Here is a 25761-nt window from a genome sequence, read left to right as displayed (position 1 = left end):
ACACACAACCGACAAATATGTGGGGTGCATAGGGTGCATATTTTATCATTTATCATAGTCATATTATTTATATCATGTCCAACATAGCCTTTATATCATTTGTAATAGATTATCAGTGTGTTTTCCTTCGAGATTGGCACACATCTCACATAAAAAGACCAGACACTGAAACTATCGCTGCAGTTTGCTAGCTGGCCATGGAGCTGGGGGCCATGGCGCATCCAGTGATGAACACCCTCATTGCTAAACATGGCCACCGAAAGCAAGTGGGCAGCAGTCCACGGAAAGTCAGCGCACATCACAACGCCTCTGCGTCCAGTGTCAATCACCAAGCCTGCTATCCACAGTCTGGCTCACCCTAGTGGAGTGAAGCATATCTCTCTCTCTGTCACCAAAATACACCAAGGTCACAAGAGCGTGACAACCATGGATGTGGCCTATGCTCAGCAGAGGCAGGGATGCATTCTTTCTGGCTTCAATGGATAAATAGATCCTTTGGTAGTTAATATCAAAAAAGCTGGTCCTCATAATATAAGTTTATATTTAAGTTGTCTTGGCAACATATCTTTAAGACCCAGGTCACAGAATGTTAGGCTTTTTAATATGCTGTTATGAATTTATTTATTTGGCACCAGACATTTTACCCATTGATATTTTCATCTGCCAGACAACTACACGTAGCATATACCAGCTAACGTTAACCCAGCCAGGAGCACAATCCATGGCCAGTGGAAGCCATGGTAATGGGAAAGGAGTGCCTGCCTAATAAGGATAAAATCACAACAGCTACGTAGACCTAGCTTTAGTGTTTTGACTTGACACGCCATGACCGATAAGCGAGAAGCAAATGTGGGTGTCTGCGTCATCACTTACGAAAGTCTCCATTTCTCATCCAGTTCCCATCCAGACTAAAACACAACCCAAGACTTCTCCATCTAAAACGGGGTCAGCACTAGTGCAGACACTAGGCGTAAATGTTGTAATAGTCATTTGTTTTGAAAGTGTATAAGTATGGATGTGACCTCTCATGTCAAACCAGATTGAGCCACTCCCTCCTGCCCTCCAACAACCCTGTTTCACCACCTGACTTCCCCACCCTGTTCCTCACCTGCTTCCCATTTCTTCTAATCAGCTGAGTGGTATATACAATGAGATAATAATAGAAAAGTCTTTATTGATTCCCAGAGGGGAGATTCAGTTTTGTAGCAGCACAAGGTCAGAATAAGTGCAGATATATAGATAAGGTAAAATAATATAATAAGAGGTAAATAAAATAAGAATAGAAGTAAAAATAGACTACTAAACTACCCCCAGAGGGTGAAACTGGCTGGTCAACCTGACTGGAACAGTCTGTGGTCTCCACTGCTACTGTATGGTCTGATGGCAGTGGGCAGGAATGAGTGCCTGAAGCGCTCCATTTTATGCCTGGGTGGGATGATTCGGTGGCTGAATGAGCTGACTGGGATACAGGCACCATTATGCAGTGGAGCTGGCATTGCCATGTTGTTTGCCCCAGATCTGTTCTGTTTCCAACTTCCAGTGTCTCTTCCTCTTCTGAGTTTCTGACCTTTTCTGACTTGATTAATGACTACTAGTGGTCGTCACATTCCTGACCCCACCAATATCCCGGGCAAGAGGGTCTGGCTTTCTATGTGAGACTTTTCAGTCAAGTCCAGGCAGTTGGCTCCTTAGTTTGTCTCCAGTGCCATCAATCCTGCAATAGTTTGCCTCCGTCTCACCTGGGCCATCCAACCCACATTCCATGTCTCCCACCTCTAGGCTGTCAAGGAGAGGCCACTACAATCCTCCCAACCCAACCTGTTTGCATTCCTAGGTCCCTAAAAACCCATGCTTTGTCACATCCCTTGGCGTCTGCACAGGGCACCCTTTAGCATCTGTCTGTGACTCACAGTTGAAACATATTGTTACATGTGGTTGTGGCAACAAAGCTACTTGGTTAGGTTCAGATAAAAGAACATGGATTTTGGTTTCAGAGTGGACAGAACAGTGGTCTCCTGGGTGTATGTCTATTACAATAACTACTTTTGTTGGACGATAAATTGTCCTGGATTGGGTTAAACAATATTACTGTAATTCTGGGGCAATTTTATGCCACTGACTAGTACCTTGGGAGTGGCCCAAACTCAAATTTAGACTTAATACAATACCTGGCCAACAAAAACAAAGATAAAAGGGGACTAATAGAAAGGCCTAGTAAAGCTTTGGAAACACAACGGTTACCTCCATAATCTGTCCAATGTGCTCCAGTCAGCTCTGCAATGGATGGCCTGGGAGCTGGGCGGTTTGCTGGAGGATATACAGAGTGGAGGATGAAGTTGTTTTTGCTCTCAGCGTTAAGTATTGCAGCGGATGGTTTTACACTGGAGTTAGTTGAAAGACTGACGCGTCTCATAAGGTGCATAAGGGTGCTTTTAGCACCAATATCACATGCCATGACGAAGTGTCGATAAATGATGACCTGGGAATGCGGACAGGCTGCAAGACCTACACATTATCTCTCCGACCTTGTCACAAATCAGCATTTGGTCATGAACTTTCCACAGCGAGATATGATGTGCAATAGATAATCATGTCAGTTGCCTTCTCAAGTCTCGTCATCATGACACGACAAAAGAGGCAGCAGAACTTTCAAACTAATAACTGATGAAAATAATGAGAAAATGCATTAGTGGATTCAGTTGAGGAGCAGGGCATGCATCCTTTGTTCTCATGATTGTAATTAATTAAGGCTTCAACCTCAAAAAAGGTTTTAAAATCCACCACTGCTGCAACCTAAGAGAACTGAAAACACTCTTCTTCATTCATATCATTACTTCCTCTCAACATACTGCCCCCTTTGGTGCACCAGGTGCCAAATGTCACACAAGCATTCTGTCTTTGTGTCTTTCTCAAGGATATTCTGTCATGTCTGAATAAAGGAATAATGAACCTTTACATGACTGACACCTGCAACCATAACTGTAACGGAGAGATGATGATATGATACATGTTCTATGTCTGAAAAGAGAGAGGACTTAGCATGTACCTGTGTGTGTGGAAAAAGAACACTCAGCTACAACATCAGGATTTATGTCAACAAGTAGCTAAGGCCTTAATGTAAGTCTAGATAGCCTTGAAAGCATCTTGCCGGATGTTTTTCTCCTTGCAGGATCAAGTTGTTGTTGATTGTGTTTACACCTGCACTAGTACAGAACACGAGTTTGCTCATTTGAAACCCCAGTCCAACTGATAAATTATCTCCTTTGGCAAAAAGATATGGCAAGGCAGAAACATTGTCTTGAAGGAAAAGTTAGCGGCATAAATAATGAGTAAACCCTGGCAATGCCTGTTTGGCCCTGCAGTTGCAACGAGGCTAATTAGTCCTTAAGGGAGAAAATCACATTTTGAGAAGAAAATGAATGATCCTGCACTAATACAATGCAGTGATAACAGAGGGGGGAAAAACCTAGAGTGAAATGATCAAAACAACAAAAGACTGATGCAACGGAAGCTAATGCACTTCAGAGAGGAAAGAAAACAAACAAACAAAAATCCAGTTATTTACAGTAAATGGCAAAATCCGTTTCATTTGCTCGATGTGTGTTATTGACTGGCATCATTTACGTCAAAGGGAAAGCAGATGCAAAGAGAAACAGATGCAGAGAGACAAGATAGGGAATCCAGATCAATAATGGGAGAGAGGTCGCTGACTCCATCAAACACACACACACACACACACACACACACACACACAATACACACACACACACACACACACACACACACACAAACACAAAAGAGAGTCCCATTAATAATGTCTTTAAGGCCAGGAAAAGAAAAACTAAATCATGCTGCGGACTACTGGTAAGCCAAAGACTTGACTCTTCAGACACAAGCAGACACATTAGTTGTTACATAACCATACGCAAACTGATTATTTCTGTTCAAATTACAGGTTTAAATTATGTATCACTTTGCTAATTTAAATCATTTTGTTCATTTCAGTTCAAAGATTTGTTGTCACTCATGAAGGCGTACACTTTTTTTCTAACCCAAACATAACCACTCAAATGCACTTCAGTATGTACAACGGAAATGGCGTGTCTACACAGGAGGCGTGTCAGCCGCGTTCTTCAGGTCATCTAGTTTTCTACAAAGGCCGCATAACAGCTCTTATTAAACTTGTACTAGATGCTCATAAACGCAGCTTGAGCTGAATCTTCAAGTGTCAACTCCATTTTTTTCTGTTTTTAAATGTTTAACTACTGTGTATTAGCCTCTGAGCACTACCAAAACCCTGGTGACCTACAACTCAGTACTGTGCCTGACACAGTGTAAGTGAATAATCAATATTCAAACTGCCTTTTATGTGTCCAACAGTAAATGCCCAAATCACTATTCGAATACTATTCAGTGAGTACAACAGTAAGTGAATGCATCACCGTTCAGTTCCAGCTCAATACATATCACAGTATATGAATACATCACTACTCAATACGGTACAGTACATACAATAGGAAGTGAATGCATCACTGTTCAAATACAGTTCAATACATACAACAGTGATGAACACATCACCGTTTGCATACTATTCAATACGTACAACAGTAAGTGAACGCATCATCGTTCAAATACAGCTCAATACATACAAGAGTAAGCGAATGCATCACCTTTCAAATACAGTTCAATATGTACAAGAGTGAGTGAACGCATGATAATAATTTATTTGAGGAATTTCAGTCAGGATTTAGAGTGCATCATAGCACTGAGACAGCACTAGTTAAAATTACAAATGACCTTCTGATTGCTTCAGACAAAGGACTCGTCTCTGTACTTGTTTAATTAGATCTTAGTGCGGCGTTTGACACAATTGACCATCAAATTCTGCTACAGAGACTGGAACACTTAATTGGCCTAAAAGGTTCAGCACTAAGCTGGTTTAAATCTTATTATCTTAAGTTTTCAGTTTGTTCACGTTCATAATGAGTCATCCTTACATACTAAAGTTTGTTTTGGAGTTCCGCAAGGTTCTGTGCTCGGACCAATCCTATTTACTCTATATATGCTTCCTTTAGGTAACATCATTAGAAATCACTCTATAAATTTCCATTGTTATGCGGATGATACACAGTTGTATTTATCGATGAAGCCAGAAGAAACTAATCAATTAACTAAACTCCATAACTGCCTTAAAGACATAAAAACTTGGATGAGCACCAATTTCCTGATGTTAAATTCAGACAAAACTGAAGTTATTGTTCTTGGCCCCAAACAACTCAGAGACTCTTTATCTGATGACATAGTTTCTCTAGATGGCATTGCTCTGGCCTCTAGCACTACCGTAAGCAACCTCGGAGTGATATTTGATCAAGATTTGTCTTTTAATTCTCATTTAAAACAAACCTCACGGACTGCATTTTTTCATCTGCATAATATTGCGAAAATTAGGCCTATCCTGACCCGAAAAGATGCAGAAAAATTGGTCCACTCTTTTGTTACCTCTAGGCTGGATCACTGTAACTCCCTATTATCAGGTAGCTCTAATAAGTCTTTAAAAACTCTTCAGCTTATTCAGAATGCAGCGGCATGTGTACTAACAGGAACTAAAAAATGAGATCGTATTTCTCCTGTTGTAGCTTATCTGCACTGGCTCCCTGTTAAATCCAGAATTGAATTTAAAATCCTACTGTTAACTGTTACTGTTAAAAGCTCTAAATCGTCAAGCTCCGTCATATCTTAGAGAGCTCATAGAGCCCTATTATCCCACCAGAACACTGCGCTCGGAGAATGCAGGGTTACTCGTGGTCCCTAACATCTCCAAAAGTAGATCAGGAGCCAGAGCCTTCAGCTATCAGGCTCCTCTCCTGTGGAATCATCTTCCTGTTGCGGTTCGGGAGGCAGACACCGTCTCCACATTTAAGACTAGACTTAAGACTTTCCTCTTTGATAAAGCTTATAGTTAGGGCTGGCTCAGGCTTGCCTTGTACCAGCCCCTAGTTAGGCTGTTAGGCCTAGTCTGCCAGGGGACCTCCTTTCATACACTGGGCACCTTCTCTCCTTCTCTCTCTTTCTCTCTCTCATGTCCTGTTACTGCATCTTGCTAACTTGGCCATACTGCATGTCACTAACTCGGCTTCTTCTCCAGAGCCTTTGTGCTCCACTATCTCACAGGTTAACTTATATTGCAGCGGTGCCTGGATAGTGTGACATGTGTGGTTGTGCTGCTGCCGTTGTCCTGCCAGATGCCTCCTGCTGCTGCTGCTGTTATCATTAGTCATACTTCTACTGTTATTATACACATATGATTATTGTCACATACATATACTATCAGATATTAATATTTACTTTCAACATATTGTACAACAATAGCCAGAATCATAATTATAATATTATTACTTTCAGTAATGTTGTTGTAAGCTACTGTCATTACCGTCTGTCCTGCATCTCTCTCTCTCTCTGTTTTTCTTTCTGTCTCATTGTGTCATACGGATTACTGTTAATTTATTATGTTGATCTGTTCTGTACGACATCTATTGCACGTCTGTCCGTCCTGGAAGAGGGATCCCTCCTCAGTTGCTCTTCCTGAGGTTTCTACCGTTTTTTTTCCCCGTTAAAGGGTTTTTGGGGAGTTTTTCCTTATCCGCTGCGAGGGTCCTAAGGACAGAGGGATGTTGTATGTTGTAAAGCCCTGTGAGGCAAATTGGGATTTGTGATATTGGGCTTTATAAATTGATTGATTGATTGATCACTGTTCAAATGCAGCTCAATACATACAACAGTAAGTAAACACATCACCATTCAAATACAGTTTAATACTAACAAGAGTGAGTGAATGCATCACCATTCAAAAACAGTTCAACACATAAAACAGTACTTTAACTTTTACTCTTCAATGTGTACAACAGTAAGTGAACGTATCATCGTTCAAATACAGCTCAGTACGTACAACAGCACAATGGATGTGCTGCGTAAGAAGGCTCTTAAGACATGGGATCAGTTTGGAGAGGAAGCCAAGGTAACACATTAATGTCACAATGAGAGCCTCAGGCCTGGATGCACACATTCACATATGTTTTACTGGATAAACACTATGTCACAGATGTTCCACAAATTAACATGTAAACAAGTGCATGCAACACAAAAGAATGAACAAACAGAAACTTTTTAAAATCAACTAAAACCCTCAAAATGTTTCTGCAGGTTTGATAACAGGATCCAAGTTGGTTTATTTGGCTTACTGAGGCCTCTGTGCATAAAACCTGTGCTCTAAGCCATTTCGATATATGGGATAATGGGATTCATTGCTTCCCCCTCCCCTTTCCCCTTTTTTCTCCCCTCCCTCCTCATGTCCTGCACACCATCCATTTGAAAAGGAAGGCATTGCATTTAAATTACGCAGGCAGTTTACTGTAAGAGTCCACCAGGGAAATCGAAGAAGAGACAGAAAGAGAAAAGGGGAAGAGAAAGGAGGGGGGTGTAAAAGAGTTATGGGAAATAGCATAAGATGGAAGGGAAAGTAAACTGAAAGATGGGGAAGATAGGGGCGGGCATGATGGGAAGGCGTGGAATGGGAGAGCGAGGGAGGGAGACAGTGTGTGAGAGAGAGAGGTGCATAAACAGTCAGAGGCCAGGAAGTGAAAGTGAGCTCACTGTCTATCCTTTGTCCTTGATCTGTGTTTTGTTGTTGAAAATGGAGAATCTATTTGCCAACACACACATACTCTCTCTCTCTCTCTCTCTCTCTCTCTCTCTCTGTCCATTCTCTCTCTGCCTCTCTCTCTCATGTTGTTTCTGTTGACCATGCTGACCGCCATCCTCTCCTCCACTGATGGATGACAAACAAGTCCAGGCAATCCCAGAATGCTCTTTGTCATCCCTGCAGCGGAGGACTGGTGCGTTTGGCTATTTACATGCAAATAGAGGCTCACCCCCCCCTCCATCCTACACACACACTTACACACACCTTCCATCGGCCCTTCTCTCTACTCTCATTCATTTTGTCCTGTATTGTGTTCACTTTATTTCGGGGGGAGAGTATTAAGGGTTTCCCCCTGACTGCAGCCTAACATTATAGTGCACTGAATGATGAGACAGCCTACAGTCACTACACTGTAACATGTCTATTATCATACTTACAGTGCCTTTGGAAAGTCCTCAGACACCTTCAATTTTATTGTGTTGTAGATGCAATTTTAAATATGTTGAATTTACTTTTGGGGGGTAATTACATCTACAGACTAGAATTCATAATGGCAAAGCAATGATATGTTTTTAAAATTCATCAAAAAACAAAAATTGAGCATTCAGATTTATTCGGTACTTTGTGGTAAAGGACTTCACAGTTCATGCTGTTCTCACAAATTCTTCGTATATTTTCCTATGAAAAGCATTGCACCCAAATTCACACACATGCCACATATTTTGAAAAGCTGTGATCACAGAACCAATGCTCTGACGACAGTAAAGAAGGAAGAAGTCCCCGAGCACTTGTAAGGAGGCCAGTTGGACTTTCTCCAGGGACTTTCCCCTGGAGTTGCATATTCAGATCTGTGTGAACTTTGAGTCATTATAAGGTACATCCTCACCATGTTTCTTTTCCTCTAAATCTAAGTAAAGTAACTTTAATTGCCTAAACCTAACCTTCATTCATCTGCTAACCGCTTCATCCTCTTGATGAGCCCCCTGCGACCCTCAAGAGGATGAAGCTGGAGAGAGGAAGACAGTAGAAAGCTGTATTCGTGGAAAACATCAATGATTCAAACACAGGTGTTCATTTCTCCACCAACAGTCCAGTCCTGGCCTCATAAAAGACTCTCAGCAACAAGCAGCAGCAGTTAAGTGAATGTGTGTGTGTACAGTGAGCATGTGTACAGCATCTGTGTACTACATCTTTCCCTTCACATACACTGCATTGAAGATGCTTATTACTTCTTTCAACTTGTGTGCATTGGCAATGATGGGCATAATTGCAGCAGATATGGTTTCTACAGAAATAAATAAAGCTGACTTCCATTTAGCTTAATTTCCATTTAGATAATCATCTCAAAAAAAGATAGATAATCAGTGTTCTCAACAACAGAGCTCAGTCAGTTAGAATGGTCGAGGATCTGAATTGTTTTCTACTGGCTCACTACCAGGTTATGCCTTTTCTCCTTTAATTTGTATCTTATACAGATGAACATTGTAGTAAATACAAACATAACCATACGTAAGATTTGCTGATGACAGATAACGCAAGAATATGTGGGCTAGAATAGCTGTTTCCACATTTCCAGAGACAGTGTCGGGCTTTGAAGCCAATTTGACATAGTGGCTAAAATGTGAAATTACAACTTTCAGGTCCATAGGGGGACACATTTTTTGAGTGAAATTTCGTTTCACTTTCACAACTCGATCCTTTCAGTCCGATAACTAGAGCTGGGTACCGAACTCAGTACTTTTAAGGGTGACTGAATTACACTGATACTACCGAGTACTGACTCACATTAAATCAATCGGAGCCAAATCTCGGTAGCTGAGAGCACATCTGCATGAGAATGCCACATTCAGACAAGAAAAGGAAGCACCGTGAAGGGCCCCTAAGCCGGGAAGCCGCCTGCTGAACTCTGAGGCTGGATTCCTATAGCTCTGGGGCGATTCACAGCTGAGATAACAAATCTCTGCAGCCGCCAGGTTCAAAAAGAAGGCAGGAGTCCACGGAACTCTGTCAGCATCCCAACAAGCTCAAACTAATGCTGCGTGCTGATAGTTTTGGTGTTTAACCTATTTTGTTTTATTTTATTTTAGAAATAACGTAGCTTGACTGAAATTACAGCATTATTCCACATATTTGTCAGTTGTGTCTAAATAGACAGCAAGAGACACAAGCAGACACACATAGGCCTACGCGCACACACACACACAAACACACACACACACATCCGCAAGCAAGCAAACACATGAAAATAAATTTAGTGATTAGAGAAAAGCGGAGGAGAGGAATCACTTGACTGTACCGTGTTCAAAAATGACATTTTAGTAATTACAGAAAAAGTAATGCACCGAAAAAAGTACCATTGGGTACTGGCACTGAACTCCATTTACCTGCACCAGTACCGGTATGGGTTCAAATGTAAACAGTACACAACCCTACTCATTCCAGAAGTCTGGAAGAACCACAGGATCACATAAATTTGTCCCAATTGAAGTTTGTAGAGGGCTAAACCAGAAGTTAGCTGCTAGGCCGGAAGAAGTCTCTGGTGCACCTGCTCTGTGGGCTCATGAATGTGGAAGATCCAGGTAATTCTATACCTGCAACTTAAACATTTTTGGCCACTGAGCAACTTTTATATGAATGAATGGGGCCCAGCCTCCAACACTGTATCAAGTTCTCTTAATACATCCATGCTCACTCCTCGCCACTCGGGCAGTCCAGCCACTGAATGTCTGTCTCTCTGAAATATGAGCTAGTTTCTTAGAAAATAACAAAATGGGTTGGTTAAGGAGAACTTCGTCAATTTTAAACCAGATGTGTGTCACTGCAGTGTGGGCAGGATAAAGTCTTCATATTCAGTGCAGCAGTGTGGTATCAATCATACCATCTAACTCCAAATGTAAAATTATATTTTCCAAAGTGTCAAACTATTCCTTTAAAATTAACACATGCAAATACAAAAACAAGTAAGTGGGTTTTTCTTCACTTAGGACCTCCGTTGCTCCTTCCTGTCCTGCTTCTCCTCCCTCTCCTCCTTCCTTCAAACCATTACTAGGGCACAAACAGGCCATTATACCAGACAGGCAGACATGATTCCTCTCTATCTCTCTCCCTCCCCTCTCTCTCTCTCTCTTGCATACAAACACACAGCCCCGCTGCTTCCTCTCCCTGTGAATGAAAGAGGAAGTGCAGAGGAGACTGAAGTGTAAAGAGTCCTCTGTCTCCTCCGTCTCTCTCAGACAGGAGTGACACCACAGCCGACAACAACAACAACAACAACGACAGTGACAAGCGGCGCTGCCGAATTATTCATGAGGGCTGAAGAACGCAACCGCAAAGGAGCTCAGTGTCTACAAAACTCACTCACTCAGCAGCCTGTGTGTTTTCAAAGTCATCCCGTTCATGAGTTACAACCCAAACTTACACCCTCCAAGAGGAGATTTCCCTCTCAATGGCACCCACCTGGTCTGAGAAAGGAAGGCAGCAAACTAAAGATTCAACTATCAAAGTGCCTATTCTCTAACTTGGTTGAAAAGTTTGCAGTTTGTCACAAGTGGTGCTCTGTTGCAATACAAGACAACTTTGTGTGACACCTGAGCTCATATAAAGCGGCTGTTAAAAACACTGTGTGCTGGTGGGAGATACGTTTCACATCCATAATGAGGAGATAAACAAATTTTCTCTCAAGTCTTTAGACTCTGTGAGACTTTGGGAAACTTAGGAAACAATACTTTTTCCCAGAAACAGCATTTCACAAAGAGAAGACTCTGCTTATACAAAACAGACACTATCTTTCATCTTCGAAAGACAACTGAAAATCCCTTATCGTATAACTGAATTTAAATGACTTGTTATTGCTTCAGTGATTTATATTTGTGTGTTGATGAAAGGGTTCTGTTTTTTGCTGACTGGGCATTACAAAGCTACAGTCAGCAGGGCAGGCTCTGCTGGCACCTTAGTAAGATAAGTTTGTTTTGTTCTTTTTAGTTTTACACAGCAATTTAATATAAAAAACAACAACAACTAATACTTAAAAATAAATAAAATTAAATTAAAAAACTGGTCTCATAAATATTTAAATATTTTATACAATCATTTTCTCTTAAAAACAATGACAATAGTTGTTTATTTCAATATGTATTATTTTATTTTATTTTATTTTATTTTTTTTTTTAAAATTCTGATTTCTATGTCATTGTTGTGTTATGATAATATCAATAATCAAAAAGTACTGGACCTCAAATTCACATACATTAATTTAATCACTGTATATTATAACAATCCTTTGCCTGAACTGGAGAATCCGTATTTTTTCTTAAGTACTTGACTTCAAACATACATCACTGGAGTAATATGAAGTTAAGATAATTACTGGCAAATGTACTGTTGCATCAGTGTGGGGCGAGGAAAGTAACTCAAACGATTTACAGACTATAACAGGAGTCACAGACTGTCACAGTGGTCTGTAATGTCAGTTTAAAATCATCTTCTATCTCGTGCATGACCGTTAAAGCAAGCAGAAAATATATTGCAGTACAGATTTGGTATAGATATTCATGTTCCCAGGAAGTAAGGTGGGTATATTTTCAAACCACCTAAGCAGGATGCAAATTTGTATTTCCTAGGGTAGCAAAGGCATGACCCACCCTACTCTGCCTCTGATTGGCTTACCCTGACAGTCCTACCCTAACCCTAACCAATCTCAATCTGCAAGCAGCGCTAGAAATAAAGGGAGGGTGTTCACTCAGATGCTCTTTTTAGCTTAGCTTTTCAGCCTGACAGAATTTTTGGGTACCATGACTTCTTCTCTTTTTAACCTCCTTGCATTGTCCTAGGAAATCCAAATTCGCAAGTGCCTCCCTGAAGTGTACCACATGTTCATGTACACATACATGTATGCACTTTTATGCACACAATAGAGGTGATTTCATCAGGATTGGGGACGATTATTTCAGCATTTATATAACAGACTAAGCACACCTTTCCACATCCTGGTCAGCACCTCAATAGAGGAAAAATTATGTTTTGTCTTGCATAATCCACCCAAACATAGTTTATTGAAAACTGTATAACATTATAACACAAGAGATAGCTGTACAGTCTGTGGATCAAAAGCTCTGGTCGAGTTTCACCAGATGGTAGGCAAAAGTCCCCTCCTGAGCTGCCCATTTCAGTTGGCTGTAACTGGCCCCACTGAAGAAGGTCACTACTTCCTGCTTGTAGCCACCACTGAAGTTTTGCCTTCTGAATATGATCTTCTATCAGCATTTCCACCTTCTGTGACCAAAAAAGTGCCCTTGCAGAGTGTGCAGAACATAGTATTTTTATTGCCAGGTACTCTCCGAAGGAGGGAGTGATCCTCAAGGAGCTCTGTAACAAAGACCGACTTTCGACTTGGGATGACGTCTAACTGTTAGCATACAGACAGGTTCGGTCAGACAGAGCTGCGAGCGTCAACGTAACAGCATTGACAACGACACATTGATTGACTGACACACATACAGACAATTCACTGTTGAATTCAGATGTGTGGTGCATTGTTTTTATGGGAGAATGGGAGAGTACACATATTCATGCCCCCTTCAGGCTGAATTGTTATAACTTTGGTGATTCCCTTGCCTTTCATTTAGTGCCATAGGGTCAGGTGAATATGTAATTTGTCTGGCACACTGACTTATCACCAAATACCTGAAAATTACTGATATTTTGATCAGCATCAGCTGTACTCTGTGTTCAGTGCTAGTGTTAGCATATTAGCATTGTCACTGTGAGCTTGTTAGCATGCTGATGTTAGCATTAAGCTTAAAGCACTGCAGTGCCTGAGTACAACCTCACAGTGTTGCTAACATGGCTGTAGACTCTTTAGCCCTTTCAGATTGCACAAAAAAACTAACACCCACTAATATTTCGCTTTTGTATGTAAAGGGAAAGGTTACAATCAGCATTCACATCCAGGTCAAATGACTCTGCAGTTGTATTTTTAGCTCCGGCTCCAATCGGCATTGATAGAAACCATCAGTGTGAATGCGCCAGTTTTAGTCCCTTTACTACCACGATGCGATGATTCACGACCAAAAAATACTATCAGTTTCCGTCCATGTAGCACCCAAACACAGTAGTAACCACTATAACATTTTCACTGACCCCCATGCAGCTTTCTACTGTTTGCTGACCTGTTATCCAGCCTTTCCATGACGTCAAACATGACACACTAGTATAAAATAGAAAGGCATGCTCATCTGTAGTAGAACTGTGTACAAGGCTCTAATCTACTAATCTAGTCTAGTCCACTAGTCTACATGCACTAATTTTATTGGAAAAGGGGTATTTGTCTTGAGTTGAATTTACTGTTACTGAAATACTTAATGAGACCAGCATCCTGCATGATATTTCATTAGTTAAGTCCAATTCATACTGCTGAAACCTCAAATTAACTGTTAACAGCTGAACTTTTCCCACTGAGCAAAGATTTGGATATGTCCCCTATCTCTTATATTGGAATCACATTAGAAAGACATCTCTTTATTGTGGGCTACACGGGCAGGAGGAACACTTACAGCCCAAAAACAGTTTCCATTACATTTGAATATGTGAGTACTGTGTTACAATAGACTTGAAAAAAGTGTACCTATCCTTTAAGAGTCAGTTCAGAGCTCATACTGAGTGTGTTACTCTGGTTAGAAGCACTAGGGTTCAAGGGCTGCATATCTCAGAGTCCCTGCCACGATGCACCATGCTGAGGGCACGACTCCCCTGAAGCTCCCTGGAGGCCCCATGGGGTTGGATCTGATGAATGTGGGTCACAGGGAGCTCCCTCTGTATGTGTGTGTGTGTGTGTGTGTGTGTGTGTGTGTGTGTGTGTGTGTGTGTGTGTGTGTGTGTGTCTGAAACAGTCCACAGTCAGACAGCCTTTGGGGTAATAATGAGGAATGGACCTATTTCTCAAAGCAGGCGGTGGAGCGTAAAGAGGACACATACAAACACATGAAAGTTGAACACCCGACCACACATGCACATAAAACAGGCAGTCACACAAACAAACACACACACACGTGCAGAAGTGTAACAGCGTATAAAGATGCATCCATACAAAAAAAAAAAAAACTAAAGAAAAACAGAATCTGAATCCTCAAATATCAAAATGATGTACACTTTGGGAAAGGCAGCAGTTCCACTTCACAGATTGCGCAGCAAACATAAAAACACACAGCGGATCTACGATGCATATTGTGTAACACTAACAGTGCCCTGCTGAGATGCTCGCAGCGCACTTCCACCGTGTTTGCTGTTTCTACCATCCTGCCTCGTGGATCCCTGTGACTGAGCCATGAATACTGCATGGCTTTCCTGAAAGCACGGGGCCCTGTGGAACTAGCAGGCAAAGTGTGCGGGTTCCTCTGCAGGTCACTGTGCCACAGTGTCTCCGCTCTATATTTACTCTACATGAACCTGACTCTGGGTGTGTGTGTATGTGTGTGTGTGGGTTTGTGTGGGTGGATGGGCGGGCTGGGGTGAGAGAGACGGTGAAAGAGTGTTTATGTTTGTATGCAGGAAGGTGATGTTTGTGTGTATGAGTGTGTGTATGCGCATATTGATGTGTTCATGTGAGAATTGAGGCGTGTGTGTGTGTGTGTAGGGGGGGTGGAGGCACACAAGCATAGAGACTGTTTGTGTGCACATGAGGGCGTATCTATGCATGCATGCACTTATAGGTGTGTTTATGGTTGTTTTATGAACCTGGGGATTCAAGTGTGTGTCTTTGTGTTGGAGATGAAATAATATTCTTTTCCTGGTAATGTCACATGTTTGCCTGCACGGACAAATGCTCAGACTGCATGGAGAATGTATTCAGTGTACCAGAAGAATCATGATGTCTCACACTGGGCAGGGGTGGGGGAAGGGTGTGTGTGTGTGTGTACATGTGAGAGAGACAAAGATGACCAAACACTGGCTACAGACAATATGTGCGCCACATTTCCCATTTCCTTGTTGTTAAGGGGGGCTGCAGCTCTTTCAGTGATAATAGCAGGGAATGCAGACAATGGCGAAGGTGATTCAATAAACAACCCAGATGCTTCATTCTAAAACACAAAACACACACACACACACACACACACACACACACACATAATATAGGTGCACAATGAAAACCTCCTTTGCAGAACTTGACATATGGCGCGCACAATTTCCCTCTCAATTTCAGATCCAACTCCCACAGACGTACTTGCACGCTGGCAAATTGCCCCCCTCCCCTCCTCCTCCTGCTCCTCTTTCCTCATCTCCCCATCTCTTCATCCCTCCCTCCCAATTCACTCCTCTTTCTGAAAGTCATCTGCTCGCTAAGCAGTAAGCAACATCGCGGGCCGCTTGCAGAAATGAGAGTATACAAATGATTTGTGGCACAGGCGTCCCCACTGGCGCCAGCCGAGATGGCTGTGAGGAGGAGGAGGAAGGGGGGGTCCAGGGTGGTGGGGGATAATGTCACTTTCACCTTGTGTTTCTCTAGCAGGCCCATGATGATCATTTTTTCCCATTTTCATCGCAAATTTGTTTCGGGCAAGGGCTAGCGAGGGAAGAGAGAGGGAGCAAGAGGGATAGATGGCGGGTGAGAGCAGGTCCCCTATGCTCTGCTGAGTGGAGGGAGAGAGGGGGGAAAGAGGGGGTAAACAAGAGAGAAAGGGGAGGAGGGTCTATATAAGGGGGGATGGAGCAAAGAGGAGAGAGGTGGGGGGCGCATCTGCACAGTGACCTTTTTCTGATCCAATCTCACTGATGAATCCTAATGAAGGATTTAATAAAATCACAGTTTACAATCTGTCTCTGCATCAAAGCGTGCAATCCAATTCAAAACACAGGCCCATCTACATTTCCAATATTGTTGCAAACCCATCAACCCCACCAAGCCCTTCCCTGAAAAATAAGTGGGCCCATGTTTGTGTGTGTGTGTGTATGAGAAAAATGGAGAGAGAGAGAGAGAGAGAAATTGGCCAGGGCCTGAGAGTGAGCGGCTGGCACATTTGTTCCAGCTGTAGCCTAATGTCACAACTCGTCATATTCATTTGGCCTTCTAATGAGGCTAAAGTCAACAAGGTGCAGCATACATGAGTGGAATTGCTGCTAAAGCTCACCGCTAAATGAGCACAGAGAAGTAGACGAGAGAGTGAAAGACACAAAGGACAAGATGCTGAGAGAGAGCACAACATAGGGAATCATTTTAAACTTGATAATGTACAGGCCTGCTATGAGTTCACACACACACACACACACACACACACACAGACACACACACACTCGTTGTACACATCGTCATAAGATTGCACTGACATTTCTCTGAAATGAAAAGGGCACACCTGTTACACTGTCAGTAAGCTCTGAGTCTGCAGAGTAAACAAGACAGACGGCTAGATCAATGCAACCGTTTCAATGTCTGTAAGTTGATGCAGTGAAGTGAAGTGAAGAGGGCCGACTGCTGTAAAGCGAGACGCTGAAAAAAAAACAAAACTGTGGACTCCAAACCTGCAAAACTCAGGAAATACTTTGCAACTGTGACATCTGCTGGTGAGAGGTTATAATAACAGCACTCTTTCAAAGCTTTTAGCAGGGACCACACTGGAGAACCGAACTTTCAATTCTACCAAACGTGTAAAAAGAATCGTGATTTAGCTGATGTAAAATAGGTTCCAACATTACGCTGTGGAGTCAGAAAGTTCTCAAGCAAAACAACATTTAAAGGAAATATCCACTGATTTACACATGACATTTAGTTTCCTTGTCACAAGAGGTATCATACGTTCAAAAATTCTTATACAACTCATGCAGTATATTCCAAGACTATTCAGTTGTATGCTCAGCACTTTCCAAACACATGCATTTTTCCCAAAACCTAGACTTTTGCATAAACGGGCAAGTTGCACTACTAGAATTTAAAATGGTAAGGTTTTAGTGAAAATACATGTGTTTGGGAAGTATTGAGCATATGACTGGACCCACAGACGCCTTGCCAGTCTGATGCATTTTGTTGTTCTACTCATCACAAAAATTCTCAATACAGGGCAAAATGGAAAGACGCATTTTCTCCACTGCTTCTCTCCACTGGAGGTACATCCCTGGCTGCGTGCCTGCATCTTGCAATTGGCACTGTGGCTACCTGAGTTATGAAATGATACTGTGCAGTTATTAAATTGCACTCTGCTGTAAGCATCACTATCACTATTGTGTATTTCTGGCTAGGCTAACTTTTCCTTCTCTTTGTCATGTAAGATTTCATGTGGTACATTGCTTACATATATTTCCAGCTCTTTTTCTTGATGGCCTACTGTTCACTTCTGCCCTGTTCTTCTCTCTAGTTGCAGATGTTATGTGTCCTGCACTTTACACCACATTGTCTTAACTGTTTCTTGGTCAAACGACTCTCTAAAGACTTTGACGAACGGAAAAAGAACACAGAAAATCCAACCTGTTGTGAAACCTTAATGATGGACACGCGATTAATCATATTTAGTTTTGGACGTGCAAAAATTTTTGAAAAAGAAAAAAAAATGTACTTGGTGTTCAAATGCCATTTTTTTATTTTATTTTTTAACAATACAACACACACACACACACACACTAACACTCACACACATAAAGTACCCAGTACCTTTACAGAGAATAACAGAAAGAAGTCCCCTTTTTGTATTTTAGGTTTTTTTGTTTGTTTGTTTTTTTGCGAGACCATGCCTGCCTTGAGAGTCTGCTTGTGATGGTAGAGAAGGGCTCTTGTACCATCAGAGCAACCAAATATTGCTAGAAAAATACAATCTGGCTGAATGTTAATTTTTTTATTGCTTGGAAAACTAATTAAATATCTCACACCAGAAATAACCGTATACTGGACAGTGTCAGAATAAGTGTGATACCAGTTCTTTGGCAGTATCACACATGGGAGAAACTGATTCAAGTATTTTACAAAGTTTAGTTTTAGAATAATGCAGTCTATGTAAACATTTAAATTGAATTAATCTCTACATAAAATTGATAGAACAGCTCTGTATACTGGACAGGCCCCAAGGCTTTTACTCTTTAATCTGTGTGTCTCCCAGCTTTATGGGAGTGCAATGCCAAATTACTAGAGAAATAATCAAACACTGAAAGAGAGAAAACCCACAGGGCATAAGTCAAATAGGCTAACGAAATAAATCTAGAAGTAAGGGTGAAACTGCTTACCGTAAACAGGGACTAGAATGCCATATTAGTAGTAGCACAAACACAATGTAAACTGTAATAAGGGTTATTTAAATCAGCATTAATTTGTCTTGCTCGATCTTGTCAGACAAAAATAAGATCCATCACCAGAGACAAAACGCATAAAACACATTCATCATGATCGCATGTACTTCTTCTATTGAATAAAAGTGTTCCAGGCTGGACAATCCTCCCTGTAGGAGAAATCCTTGGAAGTCAAGGTTGTAGCTAAAAAATTCCCCATAAAATCATATATATCATGGCTGTCAGCTCAAATCCAAATTTTTAGCTAAGTTAAAAAATACTCTTTCAAAAAGTTCTTCATCAGCCAAACATGCCCTGTACTGATTTGGGAAACTAAACCAACACCAGACCCTTTACCCAGGCGCAGATGAAATTACTTCACTGTTGTGATATGATATCGATCCCTTCAGTCAGATTGTTTTTCCATTCACCCTCCCATAAACAGGAAGAGTGAAGGCTCAGCTATGCAACAGACCCCTTAGAGGATATCTTAGCAGGGTGTATGCTAGGAAACATGGAAACATTGGTTCTTTGGTTAAAGAGGGTCTCACACCACCACCCTGCTGCCCCAACCAGAGCTTCCCTCCTACATCTGCACAGTGGGTTAATAAATAACATAACTCCATCTGCACTGTATCCACAAAATGGGATCAAAGCCACACTACCAATTCCACCTTATAGATCAGTGGTATCTCTGAGGAATAGGTGCATTGATTGGATATGAGATCTAATGTCTGACTGCTGCCTGCATCTGAACAGCTGTAATTTCTCTCTGATTAGACTTCAGATTGCAATTACTTTCTGTATCGACAACACATGTTAATGAGACTGTTTGTGCCAGAATCCCAATCGACATGAACTGCACCGTGAGCATATATGGTTTAATACGGATGTTTAGGTGTGGGGTATGCGCTGAATATTTGCCGTGTGTGTGTTGTGTGTGTGTGTGTGTGTGTGTCTCCAGAAGGCTCGGGTTGATCAGAGAGAGGAGCGACAGCTGTGCTACAAATCAGAGCCCATTTACTGGTGACAGAGTCATTAAAGCCTGCTCATCTCATAAAACACAATGCACATGGTCAAATACCATTCACTCCATTCACGCTCATAACTCAGTCTACTGGGCACACACACACACTAACACACATAGAAGCACATGCACACACTCACAGATGCAAATACAAACACACAATCTCTCGCAAAGCTAAACCGAGTGTGTCAACTGGAATGACTATAGGGGGCGGTTTCTATGTGTGTGTGAGTGTGTTGTTTGTGAATCCATAATAAGTAGGGTGATAACGACACTGAGGTAAAGATGGATATTTGCTAAAAGCACAGCAGCAGTAAACACTGCCACACTTTGTCTAAGGGTTGTTTTACGATAAGTGCACACCACAAAACACATACTATATCCTCTCTTCTTCTTCTTCTTCTCTTTCAGTATACCACAAATACACGAAATATATGTAGATTCATGCAAATCTACTGCATAGATAAAATAAATACACATGAAGTCTTTTCCTCACAGACATACTATGATTTCTCCTGCCACTGCCAACAACTGCTCTTCTCTATATGATGGTCTTGCACAGACTTCTTCTGAAAAAACATCAGTGTTAAAAAATATTCCATGTATGTAATTGAAGAAGCAAAACTAGAATCCATATCAACTCATTTCTTCGTTTTGAGCAATGCAAAACATATCAATTATAGCTTATTAAAGGCAACATTAAAGAACTGTCTTGAAGACCAAGCACAAAAAATGTTGTGCTTTCTATTGTTTTTTCAGCACGTTGCCACTGAGGACACTGAGTACCACCTGGTGTTGAAGGAGAGCGCGTGGGTCAGCCTTCCCCTTCACACATTTCTACACCGCGTTACAAAGTGCTATCTGAGGATTAATGTGCCATAGGCAGGGACAGGGGTGTAAAATCAGCCATGTGTGAGCTTGCAGCAACACCTGGGCTGAGTCAGTGCAGCAGTACGGTATAGAGAGACATTAGTGTCAATAGTCATGACAAATGTGTGTTTCATGATCCACAAATAAAACGAAAATATAAAAATGTTGATATAGGAATACATTTTAGTATTTACAAATGTGTCTTCCTATCCACAAAATCAAAATAACATTTGCTTTTGTAATGACGGAAAATATTTGTGACATTCTGTTGCATTTATTTACAGGATGTACGCTGCATTTAGGTGCTGGTGGAAAACTAGAGCGTCAAGCTCTTCATTCATGTGGGAAGATCTAAAGGTAAGAGGAGGGTAGAGTAAACAAACAACCCCTCAAACACACACATACACCCACACAGAGATTTCCTCACAGTAAGACATTTGTCTTACCTTTCTCAGAGAATTCACCATCCTTCATGGCCCGGTCACAGTCAAACCGTGGGAGCACAGCTATTGATGACCCTTTGACCTTGAGATGAAGAATCCGGCTATACATCACCATGTGCCTGAAGAGGAAACTCAAAAAATCAGGGTTTCATTTATCGTCTACCATTTTACTGACAAATTAAATTACATTTCACTAGATACGTCATTATACAAAGTCCTCAGAGTGGCAAAAATGTTTTTGTTTTCTTTTATTCGCACTATCAAGACGATGTTCTAATGTGACTAATGTAGCACAGTTTTTTGATGCAATGTAAAACTACATGACTTAAGGCCCAGACACAACAAAGAAACATCAGAGAACTCATGGCGACAAAGGCCGACTGTTTCATCACCTCACATCGCCTGTGTCCAAAAAGTTGCACCTGAATGCACCACAAAGACTATTGCCAACGGCCAACCAGCACATACGTTCTGCACCTGTGTGAGAGGAAATAACTCTCCACACCAGCAGGCAGCAGTAGTCTGTGTTCATCACTCAAAAAGGGAACCAGAAAAATGACAGAATCTAAAGAGGGTAGTTGGCCAATTTGGACAATAACAACACAAGGTGATAATAAAGGAACATAGGATATTTATAGCGGGCTAACAAATAATAACACAAGCAGTTACAGAATTTTTCTTCTTAACAGCTCAGTGGCTGAAAAAATAACCTTACCTATTATAACAAGTTTGTTTTGGCCTCACTTTGTCATGTCTTCACTTGTTTGATTGCTTTCCTCACTTTTGTTTCTCGTATTGTGTGCTAAACAGTAATGCTAATCTTTCTTTCACCAACAGGCTCAACCAGTTCTGACACCAATTCAACATGCTACATCTGCCAAAAAAGTGACAAGGTCTAACTAGTGCCAACAGTGCAGGACAAATGCAAAAATTAAGGCAACAGACAGTCATTGATGGCCTGAAATTGGCCGACAGCCAACCAACAGCTTGGTGTGTCAGGGCCCACAGAAAGAATTATTGGCAACATTTTATATTAAGTCAACATATTTGGCATTTATAAGCACTATACAAACATTTAATAAATGGTTTATAACCAAGTAGCAACCTCCGGGCCGGAAAAATGAAGCCAATGTGCAAGTGCCAGAAACTGCAGTACTTTAAATGGCCACTTAAGGCTGACTTCAGTCAGTCAATCCCCGTAGACTCCCATGTTAAAATATCCAACTTTACAGTAGAAATAAAAATGTTCACAACCTGGCACAAAAAACAATTTAGGACTCTACGGCAAGATTTCCCATTCATGACAACTGTAAGTCACACATTTTAATTTTATTAAAGCTACAGTTAATAACTTTTATGAAAATAACATCTGTCATATTTGCTGAAACTGTCACTATATTCTAAAGAATTACATGAGGCTCATAGTCTGTCAAAAAAAAAAACAACACGTCCCTCCTCCTCTTCCTACTGCTTCTAAAAGCATTCACCAGAATCTACCATGGCACACCAAAATCATATACGAATTAAGATTCTGTAACTGCACTGCCTATTTCTCACTTCAAATATTTTTAAGAATTTATTTTAGTTTCCGTTTAGCTGTAAAATGAGGCACTTAGTGACCAGGCAGCCATGTTGAAAAGAGCTGACTTAAGTACCAATCACCACCCACCGGCTGGACCAACATTTTTTTCTTTGACATAATCGACAGCTACGTTAGAGGCTTCTTGGCTCTGATTGGTTGTTTTTTTACTCCCGTGCAGTAAGGTCATTATAAATACTACAAGGCAATAGAGCAGGCAGAGGAATATGATTTTTTTTTTTTTTTTCTGGCAGACTATCTCTCATTTAGTGCGGTGTGGATACAGTGACAGTTTTGGCAAATATGACAATTATGATAGTTTGTTGTTTTTTTTAAGTTATCAACGACACCTTTAAGACTTGATAGTTATGCATCTCGGCCAAATATGGTCACTCTCCAAAAATCCAAGATGGAGAAGGCCAAACTGCCTGAAACTAAAAGCTTCAAAACAGAAGTCCACAAACTAATGGGTGATGTCACAGTGTCTACATCCATTATTACTATACAGTCTATGTTTTTAATATATTATAATTTTGTTTTGTAAGTGTTTCTTAATGCATTTGTCAACAAATACAAATCCTCTTGAGTGGAGGCAGAGTGTATAAATAATGACTGACAACACAGTAAATAACAGTTTTAATGTAAAATGTCTTCACAGGAGAAATGCCAATTCTTGACAAATGCTGTACATTAATACACACTTAAAATGTATGTATGTAGTGTATGAATCTGCTTAAAATTACATTATAGTGTGTTATAAACCATTCATTAAATATTTTATGCAGCGCTTATAAATCTTAAAGGGGACTTAAAGTGAAGTGTTATCAAAGTGTAAAGTTTACAGAAGTTAGATGAAGAAAAAAACACTTACCCTTTTTGACAAAAGCTTTGAATAAACTCCCACTCAAAGGTTAGAATCTGACTTTAAAAACAAAATGTTCTGTTCAACTTTTCTTTAAATACTTTTAGATATAACTCCCCAAAAGTTCTCTGAACTTAAAAATAACTGTAGAGCTGAACACTCGCTACAATGATGGGACAACAAAGATAAAAAGTTCCCCTTTCTTAAAGAATGCTGTCGGAGCAGTTTTGACACTCAAGCATTCAGGAAAAGAAAGAGTCACAATGCTGTCCTTTCAGGGGTGAGAGGGAGAGCAAAACAAGGGGGTCACACAAACCAAAATATAGCTGGAGGCTCAAAGTCCACTGAGCATGTGCCATGAGAAAGCACATCATACATTTATTTTGAAAAAACTGTTATCTCCAGTGTACTTCGCAGGAAGTGACACAGCATGAAAATGGTCTGTTTAGGGTTTAAAGTTAAAAATTACATTTGCATTTCAAGAAGAGACTTGGTTCATGTGTAGAGACAAAATGTCTCCCATCTAAAAAAAAAATAAAGAAGTAGCCATAGTGGTCATGCCAGAAAAAAAAAGTTCAAAGTAAATGCAAACTGTTGTGCCCCTGGCAACTCCTGTAGTCCCACACACAGTTCCCCATTGTGCTGCCTTGTGACTCTATTAGTGTATCTCCTCTCAGCCTACTACTTTCACACCACTTTTTCCTCAGTGAGCTAGCTACACCAAAAACAGCACAGTGGCAAAAAGTCACAAGACCCGCTTGGGGCAACATTCAAAATCTCGCTCTCTCTCTCTCTCTCTCTCTCTCTCAAAAAAAAAAAAATAAGTCATTACAAATGGATAATCCCAGAAAACATGTGAATGGGGCTATTCTCCACTCATAACGGCATGAGATCCACAACATATATTTGTTCCCAGCCTGTAAAAACACTACAGTAGTATAACAAGTAACCAAAATATAAACTCTCACCTGTATTTTGTCAGTTGAAGTTCGTTGGACGCTGGAGGAGGTGAAGACAGGTGGGGAACTACAGTGATTTCCCTAAACAAACAGACACATGAGAGCACCTGCAATTCAAATACACGATGGCACGTAAAAGGAAACTCTATCATGTCTCCAAAACCTCCATTTGCCTGCATTTGAATAGGGCAAAGTGACTTGAAAATGTCCTGTGTAAGTCACTAGGGTTCTTTGAATCTAATAAAGAATGATGACAATACAATGACTCAGTTATCAACAAATGACAAGTGAGTTGATTTCATTTCACTGGCTACACATCATACAGACAAAACATGGCTGTGACGCCCACTGTGCTGTCAGCTGTCTTTTGCTGAACTCACTTTTCAAACATTTACAGTAAATAGGAGGTGGTTCAACTGGTTTAATTTTGACCAACGCTCTCTTCTTGAGGAGGAAGATGTCTGCCCTCCTGTGGACAGAGGACCTAAGTGCAGCATCAGGGGAAAAAAAGAGAAGTATTACTTAGCATCAAATAAGATGAGATAGAAGGGCCAAGATGCAGAGGAAGTATTTTGATTTGTGTGCTGGTTTGTGGTTTGTATAATTTGTATTAGCTGAATTTGTGATTTCTTTTTGCCTATAGGAAAGTGTTTTTGTGCCACCATCAAGTAAGATCAGAGGTCAGCTAGATAATAGCAGCCTATAGGTTACAGGGTTACAATGAAATCTATGACCTGTCTATGAGAATCATCTTCATCAAATAGACTGTTAGCCTCTACTGGGTAGGGTATGAATATTATGAGGTAAATTTATTTTTTGGTAAACAGCTATCAAAATGTGTGACCCTTTATAAATACTATGAGGGCAAAATTTGGGGTAATAGCTATCAAACTGCAGTGGATTGCAGGCAGCTAACGACTGTTTATCATAAACAATTCAATTAATTTCTCAATTAATTATTTGTAGGGGAGAGTGAGGTTGATGGGGACAAGGGGACAGTTTGGACAGTGTCTTTTTAGCATTCAGCACTCAGCAACACCCTCTTCACTTTCAACTCCAAAGTGAAATATTCTCACTATTC

The 25761-nt window shown here is 40.9% G+C and overlaps 1 protein-coding gene across 1 annotated transcript in view; it reads right to left on the bottom strand.

The window, feature by feature from the left end:
* The window catches only part of myt1b (myelin transcription factor 1b), a 148420-nt gene extending 127029 nt beyond the window's left edge, over nucleotides 1-21391 (bottom strand). The window contains exon 1 of the mRNA XM_049580909.1: nucleotides 21284-21391. Coding sequence (XP_049436866.1) covers nucleotides 21284-21389 — 106 coding nt within the window. The 5' untranslated portion in view covers nucleotides 21390-21391. The remainder of the gene's footprint in view (nucleotides 1-21283) is intronic.
* Between the last annotated feature and the right edge of the window lie 4370 nt (nucleotides 21392-25761).

This window comes from Epinephelus fuscoguttatus, linkage group LG7 (assembly GCF_011397635.1).
Source record: "Epinephelus fuscoguttatus linkage group LG7, E.fuscoguttatus.final_Chr_v1".
NCBI classification, from domain to species: domain Eukaryota; kingdom Metazoa; phylum Chordata; class Actinopteri; order Perciformes; family Serranidae; genus Epinephelus; species Epinephelus fuscoguttatus.
Note: the sequence above shows the minus strand (reverse complement) of the source record. Positions and strands in the feature narration are given on the sequence as shown.